Source organism: Asterias amurensis, chromosome 4, assembly GCF_032118995.1.
Source record: "Asterias amurensis chromosome 4, ASM3211899v1".
Lineage (NCBI taxonomy): Eukaryota > Metazoa > Echinodermata > Asteroidea > Forcipulatida > Asteriidae > Asterias > Asterias amurensis.
This window is the reverse complement of record NC_092651.1, coordinates 27,882,665-27,893,494: the sequence shown is the minus strand read 5'-3', so window position 1 is coordinate 27,893,494 and position 10,830 is coordinate 27,882,665. Positions and strand designations below refer to the sequence as shown.

Here is a 10,830-nt window from a genome sequence, read left to right as displayed (position 1 = left end):
AATATCGAGTACTTTAATTTCCATAATCTAGTCTTTCAAATGAGTGTCCACACTTGACTTCATCAACTTACAACAGTCAGTCTTTCAAATGAGTGTCCACACTTGACTACATCAACTTACAACAGTCAGTCTTTCAAATGAGTGTCCACACTTGACTACATCAACTTACAACAGTCATGATTACATTTATTCTGTACATTTCCTTGTTCACATACAATGTTTGTTAACGCAGTAAGTGTAATCAGCACATCCATAGCCCGTTCTGGAATTAGTTTAAGGTCTTATTTAATGGGAAAAAACCTACTTTTTATCGCCATCTCACAACTATTATAAAAAATCACACAGTAATTGCCCAATTACCTTACATGTCAGTATTTACAATGCGTAATGAAATAGAATAATTTGATCTTACATATTAACTGGCACAACAATCCGCTTTTTAGCATTTGTTATTAAGCTTAAAGAAAATAAAAACCAGGAATAAATTTGTGGGAATGATAACTCCGTCTTGGAATGGCTGGAATTGTTTTGGTCACTTCATCATTTTGTGCTTCTAAGATAAGACCAAAGTATTAAAGATATAATGAAAAACAGTAGAATGATTCATCTTGATAAAATATTCTCATTTTCAAATAAATAATTATTTTAAAAAGGAGCGTCTAAGAATGGAACGGTTTTCTTTGTGAAATAAATGTTAAAACTTGCTAAAGATGAAAATAAGTCATCATTGACAGCACCCATTGATTCTATTTGCTGTGAATGCAGAATCGTTTGTGTTACCTGACATTCAAGAATCACATGGATTGCTAGCATTTCTCTTCAATTGGTAAGAACATTGTTATTACAGAAAAGCAGTCTAAATCAACCACAAACTTGACAATGCTTTTTCTTTTTCAGCTGTTTCAAAAGTTCAGTTTGCTTGGCATGCAATTTTATTTTTATGCAAAACACTTACTGCTCATTTGACACAATAATTTGTTGTATTATTACCATGACTACCGTACAGAACAAACTTAGCATGAGTTATCGTATCATCCCTTGAATATTGGAATATCTTATCAAATTATACAATCAATCAACCAATAGTTATGAATCACTCTTTGTTTACGTAAACACTATTCCAACGATATACAAATAATATAATTTTGTTTATAGAAAAATAAATTAGTGAATTAGAATACAGAATTGCAGAATAAATTAATTTCAAATTGCAGACATCTAAAAAACTGAGGAAAAGCGATAAATGGAGTTTTCCTGGGAAAGGGAATTGTAGTGAGTAGGAATACGTGTCATGTTTATTTATAAAATTGTGACAAACAAATATAAATCAATCAAAGATTATAAAAATGAAAGTTTACAATTTCTGTAAGAAAATTGTTCCCGCATATTAAGTTTATTTTGATGTTCTAACTTATAATTAGAATGTAAATGAAGTCATACAAAAAAACAAGAAGAAAATGTTGCCATAGTGTGACCTAAAATGCTGGTTAATTGGACTAAATTTCCTTGTTTGAATCTTCAACAGCCACTTAATCATAAAGACAATAAATGTATTTGTTTTTTTTTAGTTATAGGTGTATGAATAGTGGTTCATCTTTGGGGCTTAATGATGGAATTACATCTGCCCAACGAGATGCTATGGGCCTCTATCTTTAAACCTATACTCATTGGAATGAAGTATGACTTGGTAATCTATTGAGATATTTATTTGAAAATACAACCTTTTTGATGATCAGGACATTGTGAATAATGATCACATTATTAAGAAATGATTGGGACTAATGGACTGGTTTTTGAGTTGGGTTTCAACAATGGGAATGATCATTTCCTTCATATTAATATATATCTGGAAATGATGACTCAAAACTCTAGAACGGAGACCATTCAATTATTATTATTATTTATTATGTAAAATGGGAGCCATGTAAGTAGGAACCAATCCCCAAATTGGTAGCGAGGCTGTACAAGGTTGATTTTAAACCAAATTTAAAAGAAGCTAAAGGCAGTCTCTGTGAGACTAACTCATTCTTCCATCCAGATAACCATGTATGATGTAGAATTCAGGAACAGGATCAAACGTGTTGGGTCCCAAACTGAGCTGGATTCAAACCAGTAAGCATCATTTTATCAACCTGATCAGATCTGTGATGCCATGCAGGGCAAACTGGCAGCAAGGAACGTTTATCATCTCAAGGCCATTACTTGTATGGTTCCCTAAACACACATACTGATAATTAGTCAGCACATAAAAAGGGACATGACTTTTTGTTAACGTCACCATTACACATTGTGCACTTGGCCTTTTGTTAGTTCTCCAAATAAAACTTTTAAAAACCCCTTTATATTCTATAGAGACCATAGTGCTCCTTGACTACTTATAAAAGAACTGATTCAAACAGTCTTCAACTGACATTCTTCCCTAAAACGCAAACCTTTATAATATTTGTACAACTGTTATTTACAATTTACAATCAGAACAATATCTAGTATATATATATATGAATAAAAAGCGCCAAATTGTGTTTAAAGTATTTGTAAAAAAAAAAGGGACTTGTGTTGGATTTCATTATACTGTATTCCTCGTTTGTGAATACACCATAGATGGAGTTATTGTGACAGACTTGTTTTAATTAGAGAAACTCCAACCTCCTAATCTAGAGACCCTCCCACCCTTCAAAATACTCCATACCATATTAACTTGATATTATAATACCTTGCCCAACGATAACCAATTGTAGCTTGGCCTACAGTAATATATCCTCCAAAGTGTGACAGCTTCCTGAATACAAATCTTGAGAAATTGGATGGTTGACATTTCTGAATTAATAACTATCTTTAAAACAAGATCTCTACGATCTAACTAATGTAAGTAAATCTTTGATCTTGGAGACACAAAGGCCGCTTTAAACTTGAAGTATGAAAAGCTAAAGTAATCTAATGAAGAAAAAAAGGTAATGTTGTGAACAGGTTGTCAACCCCAAGAAGGTGGAGGGGACACCAATAATTTAAAAAATAGTAACTGAAAAAAAAAATAACCATCATAAAAGAAGAAAGGAAGAAACGCCAATTTTGGGACATCGATGTAATTTTCTTATCGGATATGTGCAGCTTAGTCTTAAAAATGTGCTTTTCCAGAGAAAAACAAGAGTAAAAGTGTCTCCAACTGGGAGTATTATGTTTGGTTTAAAGACAACGTTCCTGCACACTCCTATTATGATCAAATTTAAGCACTTAAAAACATCCATACATGTTGTATCTGCAAGCATGGAGCTCACCCCACTACACCACACATGTTGTATCTGCAAGCATGGAGATCACCCCACTACACCACACATCCACACATGTTGTATCTGCAAGCATGGAGCTCACCCCACTACACCACACATCCACACATGTTGTATCTGCAAGCATGGAGCTCACCCCACTACACCACACATGTTGTATCTGCAAGCATGGAGATCACCCCACTACACCACACATCCACACATGTTGTATCTGCAAGCATGGAGATCACCCCACTACACCACACATCCACACATGTTGTATCTGCAAGCATGGAGCTCACCCCACTACACCACACATGTTGTATCTGCAAGCATAAAGATCACCCCACTACACCACACATCCACACATGTTGTATCTGCAAGCATGGAGATCACCCCACTACACCACACATCCACACATGTTGTATCTGCAAGCATGGAGATCACCCCACTACACCACACATCCACACATGTTGTATCTGCAAGCATGGAGCTCACCCCACTACACCACACATCCACACATGTTGTATCTGCAAGCATGGAGCTCACCCCACTACACCACACATCCACACATGTTGTATCTGCAAGCATGGAGCTCACCCCACTACACCACACATTGTATCTCCAACATACTTCACAACACATAGCTGGATCCCACTCACACAAAGCTGTTGAGTATTAACAAAAGTCTTGCTGAGCACAAAATGTGTTACCAGCCAAAATGTTCTTATGCATTTGTGCGTGTGTTTGTGGGAGAGGGTCGGGGGCGCGATGAATAACATATTCTGGTGAATATCTTTTTGAAATCTCCCACTACAGGGCAACCAGCATAATGAGCCTATACCACAGAGCTGCCAATGAACAAATAGATCAGCACAACAGTAATTGTGTTTCCCAAAACAAAGTAATAATCTAAAAAACAATGTCACACAAACCATCTGTGACAGGTTTCTTGATTATGTTTGTGTGGGAGAAAAGTGTCTGAAAATGTGTCTCCTTTGGCAGCTTTAACACAATTGGGTCCTGAACTGTGGTAAACAAACTCTGTTCTACAATATACAAGCAATCAACAGAACATGCTTAGTTTCCTATTGTCAACACTCATTCTAGTAAAAACCACTCCAACAACACAAGGAACAAGTCAGATAGTCCAACCATGCTCACAGCACAGGGGATTCGATATAGCTTTCAGATGGGCATGGACATGCGCTAGTAAAACAAGTAAGTGCCAATTACCAATAGATGCCTGCAATAACAGCCAGTTTTGCATTATAAAGAAATGGATACATTCCTTGGTATGTCCCTGACCTTTGCAATGATTCAAGCATGTTTACTTGTAGCTGACATACTGGTACTTTTGAATACTTTGTAATAACATTATGAGAATACATTAGAGTGATTTAGGAAGGAATGAGGTATAGCGACTTGACCTGGATGTTGATAATGGAGAAGAATGTTCATAATATGCACTCACAGACTGTGTAAGTCTTGTGTTTAATCTCAGTGACCATTTTGGAGCATTTGTTTATGGAGTTCTTCATGTGAAGAAAGCAAGGTTGTTTACTTTCTCTAAATGATTGAGGCTTGCAAAGTCTTTAGGAGTAGGTTTAAGCCATTTATTAAACCAGTTAGAGAACAAGGCCAAATTTCATAAAGCTGTATGCAGGTAAATGTGCTCAGCATTTCTGGTGAGCAAATTGAAGTAGTGAACCTATCACAAACAATAATACACAACATTGTGTTTTGCCTGCTTCGGCTTGCGGCAAGATGTTTCTGAGTACAAGAGTTTCTGCGCCTTACTGCATGAATGTAATTGAGCCCTCAATAACTAGAAGACCACAGGATGACTGCGCCTTACTGCATAAATGTAATTGAGCCCTCAATAACTAGAAGACCACAGGATGACTGCGCCTTACTGCATGAATGTAATTGAGCCCTCAATAACTAGAAGACCACAGGATGACTGCGCCTTACTGCATGAATGTAATTGAGCCCTCAATAACTAGAAGACCACAGGATGACTGCGCCTTACTGCATAAATGTAATTGAGCCCTCAATAACTAGAAGACCACAGGATGACTGCGCCTTACTGCATAAATGTAATTGAGCCCTCAATAACTAGAAGACCACAGGATGACTGCGCCTTACTGCATGAATGTAATTGAGCCCTCAATAACTAGAAGACCACAGGATGACTGCGCCTTACTGCATAAATGTAATTGAGCCCTCAATAACTAGAAGACCACAGGATGACTGCGCCTTACTGCATGAATGTAATTGAGCCCTCAATAACTAGAAGACCACAGGATGACTGCGCCTTACTGCATGAATGTAATTGAGCCCTCAATAACTAGAAGACCACAGGATGACTGCGCCTTACTGCATAAATGTAATTGAGCCCTCAATAACTAGAAGACCACAGGATGACTGCGCCTTACTGCATGAATGTAATTGAGCCCTCAATAACTAGAAGACCACAGGATGACTGCGCCTTACTGCATGAATGTAATTGAACCCTCAATAACTAGAAGACCACAGGATGACTGCGCCTTACTGCATAAATGTAATTGAGCCCTCAATAACTAGAAGACCACAGGATGACTGCGCCTTACTGCATGAATGTAATTGAACCCTCAATAACTAGAAGACCACAGGATGACTGCGCCTTACTGCATGAATGTAATTGAACCCTCAATAACTAGAAGACCACAGGATGACTGCGCCTTACTGCATGAATGTAATTGAGCCCTCAATAACTAGAAGACCACAGGATGACTGCGCCTTACTGCATGAATGTAATTGAACCCTCAATAACTAGAAGACCACAGGATGACTGCGCCTTACTGCATGAATGTAATTGAGCCCTCAATAACTAGAAGACCACAGGATGACTGCGCCTTACTGCATGAATGTAATTGAGCCCTCAATAACTAGAAGACCACAGGATGACTGCGCCTTACTGCATGAATGTAATTGAGCCCTCAATAACTAGAAGACCACAGGATGACTGCGCCTTACTGCATAAATGTAATTGAGCCCTCAATAACTAGAAGACCACAGGATGACTGCTGTATTTAACCTTGCCATAAAGGCCATGATACAGGTAATGTTAAATAAAATAAAATAGTTTAACTTTTATTAACTGCTCTCTCATGTTTTTTCCCTTTCCAGTAATTTTACTAAAATATCACCAAACTAAAACAAATATCCAACACAATCTGGGCACTTTATGATGTCATAAACACTGCTTTAGGACGTATTTTTCACCCTTCAATTGAAAATAGTTGCTAAAAATGATAAAATAAACTGCTTTAAATGAGACACTTTTAAAGACTATTGCATGAAAATGAGTTGACGACTTTGAATACAACTTTTAAAAAAATAGATAAAAATGACTGAAAACAACTTCTCTGGATCTCAAATCACAGTTTTCTATTGTACAAAACTTAGTTACTTGACTTTATTTTGTCATTTTAACCTTATACCTCATCCGGCTTGATATGAAAGTGAATTCTAAACAGCAGGACATAGAAAGCCAGTGAACTAACAACATCCAGGAGGGACACAATACAACATTGTGTTGCTGAACAATTGTGACCAAGAAGCATTGCCTCAAACAAGCATATTTAAACTTCAATTTCAATTTCAAAATACATGTAGATTAAAAGAATTTGGTTTACAAAAATGATTGAAAACAACTTCTCTGGTTCTCAAATATGCCTCAAACAAGCAAAGGGAACAAACGAATCTCTATGCATCATGTACGAGTGTGAGTTCAATTCCCACTCATGATAATTGTGACCTTCTCTTCACCCAGGAGCAAATGGCTACCTGTGAGGGCTAAGATGCTTTTGTGTGAAGCACTAAATGCTTGGCAGCACAGACTGCATGCTTTCTAGGGAGCTGAGATGGTTCAATATATGACCAGGGTAATAGCATTATACTTTGCACTTGGCAGATACCAGCACTATAATCAATGTCTATTATTCATCTCAATTACTTGATGAGTTAGTTCTGCTTGAATGTACGCCAAGATGAGCAAACCAAGGACACCTGGTTTAGTGATGAATCTTTCAATGAACCAGCCATAGTATTAAAACAAATTATTAACTTAAAAGTTATGCAAAATTACCCTTTCCTTTCACCAAAAATGTCTCATTAACTACCACAAAATACAAACACTAGAATAAGTACACATGGATACAAAACACCATCATTTGCATAAATTTACATACTCCTACCACCTTCCATTACCCTTCTTATACTCATTCAATCTCTAGCCTCAACTTCAACAGTTTATTCTTCATCTGTGTACCATGGAGTTTGCAGAAGATTTGACCGTCCACTAAGAGCAAATTGCCGATCCCCAAGGAGCGTTGACACTCTTTGCACTTCTGGCAGCCTCGGTGAAACGTCTTACCCTCAGCCTTAGCCATCTCAGTCATGTAGACAGGACGCTGGCAGACAATGCAGTGTTCTGTCTTAGGGATGAAGCCACGTTTCTTTGGAGAAGGCTTGGTTGATGAGGAGGATGTGGTAGTGCCTGGTGTTGTGTTCTTATCCTGTGGACAGCAAACAGTTTAAACAATAAGTTATTATTACATAGTTGCACATGTAGGTAAGTTTCAACAGGGATACTCTAATGTACTCTAATTCAGTTTTTTAAATTGATATAAAGGTCATTATAGTCAATAAGCCTAACTCAACCTTAATGATTAACTGTTTCTGCTGTACATAGTTGTGTCCACAGTTTCAAAACCATGTGAAAACATTATCTACATCAACAAATAGAAAACCTACAATTTACAGGTAAAATGGCAGCATGAATGAACTACTTCTAAGTATCCTACACAATCTGTATTCTCTAAGATCTATTTCTGTTACAGCCCTTAAGATTAACATATACAAATAACAGATAACAATACACTTTAAATGATGTGATTCTGCTATCTTATAAAGAAATATATTGAAAGGATAAATAATTAAAAGATAAATAGTAAGAGTGTTATCAGTGTGTTTAAAAGCCATGTGGAAAATAATTCCCACTGGCACGTTGAGTGGGATTCTAACCCGATACATTCTAGAGCAGGCTAGAAAGTTTGAACATTACACCATACACTAGCTATGGGTACCACATCAGACAAAAGATAATTACACTTTTGGGACGTTAGTTTTTTGGGGCAACAATTATTCATATATGATAAAGCACTGACTACTATGCTTTATGAGTCCTGTGGGAAAAGTGGAGACTTCATAATAAAAAAATATGATGATAACAAAAATACAAGAGACAATTGCTGCAATTCACAAAAAAATATAAGTCACAATTTTGTATGCACATTTTAGATATATAATGAGTGGGGTAGATGGCCTTAGCTGTCGATCCAAACCGGACCTTCTTCAGAGGCATAAAACAAGTACAAACAAATACATATCCATTTATAGAGAAAAAAGAGGGGAAAAGGATAAGGGAAGGATCAACAAAAAGCAGGAAAAGTATAGCCAATCAAAGTTTCTATTTTAGAAACAATTGGTGGCTATAAACCAATAGGAGTAAAGTGATGATGTTCAATAATTATGTAAGGACGGATTACTGGATCATAAAAGTGGTAAATGCAAAGGTTAGGATTACAGAGCAAATTGCATCATGATGCAACTCACAATGGTCAATTAAAGATCATTTTAGATAAATAATAGATTGAGTGAATATCAAGAAAACACAGGGAAGACACAAAGGAAAGGAATACATATAAAATAGAATCTCTATGCAACAGACTGTTGCACATTATTAGACATTGGGTCCGGTTTGGTTTACGTCAATAGTCAAAGAAAGATTGGTGAGAAACAAAATACATAACAATATTAATCAGTTATTAAATAGTGCTTCATCTACGGGTGTCTCAAGGCACTTTTAATTTAAAACATGCGAGACTAGCACAGCATATTATTGCAATCAATAAATTCATTTAACAGTTACATCAATAACGCAAAATATACAATTGAATAATTACAATAAGTCACAGTGGTGTATTACGAAAACTACAAAAATGCAAAGTGGGGATTATTATACTTTGAGTCTGTGAATGAAACTCCCTATACATGGCGTACATTTCAGAGGTTAACATATTCGCTACATCACAACAAATGTAAATCTGCAAAAAATAGTTAATGGCCTGACGATTCAGCCCTACGAGAGTCTTTCTCAAATGCAAATCTAGCGGATTGATAATTACAAGGGCAATGTCTTGTTTACCCTTTTTCAAGAAAATTTGTCAAAAGAGGCAAGAAGATTGATAAACAATCCTAGAATCAGGTACAAAGCATGCTGGATGACATGCAAGATCTGGACTTAAGGACCAACCTTAATGGGTGTAGTGTTGCTTTGTGGTTTACTCAAACTACTAGACCTGGACGGGCTGCTGTTGACCCCTTTGTCCTGGCTGGAATTGTCGGATGAGAGATTTGACGGAACTTGCTTCTAGAAAAAAAAAATGAAAATACAAAACCCGACCCCAAACCAGAGCTGGTTAATCAGTGTTGTCTTTAACACATGCAAACAATGATATGGTTATAAACATCATGCAATGTGTATGTACAGATGACTTTATATAGTGACATGTGGTGACACACATCATGCAATGTGTATGTACAGATGACTTTATGTAGTGACATGTGGTGACACACATCATGCAATGTGTATGTACGGATGGCTTTATGTAGTGACGTGTGGTGGCAAATATTATGCAACATATGTGTACAAGATACATACTGAAGAATTTATGAGTATGTTGGCATACTGTGCACAGACCTAACTGTACATGTGTGACCTGTGTAGATGTATTAATTTCAATGTATCATTCAAAAACAATGATTGATGATATTGAATGGTCAGACAGTAGGAGGGTTAAGGCTAACCCTAACCTACCTCCAGTGAGTATAGAGCACAACATGAAAGGAAGACTACATGCAGAGATTGGAAGGAGGAATAGATATGAAATGAAATAATGAAAAAGTGCAAGATTGCAACAGAAACAAACATGCATCAGTTGTACATGAACAGACCAGAGACTTCTCTACCATTCCCTTTTGTTGTTTCTGTGGTTAGTTTGCCAAGAACCACTGGATTTGTCTCAGGTAACATTGAGACCAAACACTGTAAACAAATCCATAACTAAAACCCCATTTGCATGTCCTTGGTCTGAAACATCAATGGCAATGACACACATGCAATGACATCTGACAAGATGACAATATTCTTGACAACAATTTAAAACAAGACTTTGACAGTAAAAACAAGAGAGTCATTAAGCCACAGTAGAATAAGAACAAGGATAGGTACAGAGATGAAACACCCAAAGAGTTCAGACAGTTAAGAAGATTGTCCATTCCCTTTATAAAGGCTGCTCCAATATCGCAATGCAACCTAAATTTCAGTATGAACTTTGAATTGGCATTAGAGTAAATGCAACAAATCTAACTGTACACATTCTATTTGTAACAATTTCAATCTGGGTGAAAGAAATAACAAGCTAAAGAAAGTTTTGTTTTCCTTCAGTTACTTTCAATT

General features: G+C 36.6%; 1 protein-coding gene across 7 annotated transcripts in view; it reads right to left on the bottom strand.

Moving 5' to 3' along the window:
- Nucleotides 1–108: 108 nt before the first annotated feature.
- The window catches only part of LOC139935857 (uncharacterized), a 55,944-nt gene continuing 45,222 nt past the window's right edge, over nt 109–10,830 (bottom strand). For 3 of the 7 annotated variants that reach the window (XM_071930464.1, XM_071930466.1, XM_071930467.1), the window contains 2 exons: nt 9,625–9,741; nt 110–7,825 (listed from right to left, as the gene is read on the bottom strand). In XM_071930464.1, the coding sequence (XP_071786565.1) occupies nt 7,529–7,825; nt 9,625–9,741 (414 nt within the window). In that variant the 3' untranslated portion in view covers nt 110–7,528. Of the gene's footprint in view, nt 7,826–9,624; nt 9,742–10,830 lie in introns of all 7 variants that reach the window. The other 4 variants (XM_071930463.1, XM_071930468.1, XM_071930469.1 and 1 more) reach the window with 4 other exon arrangements.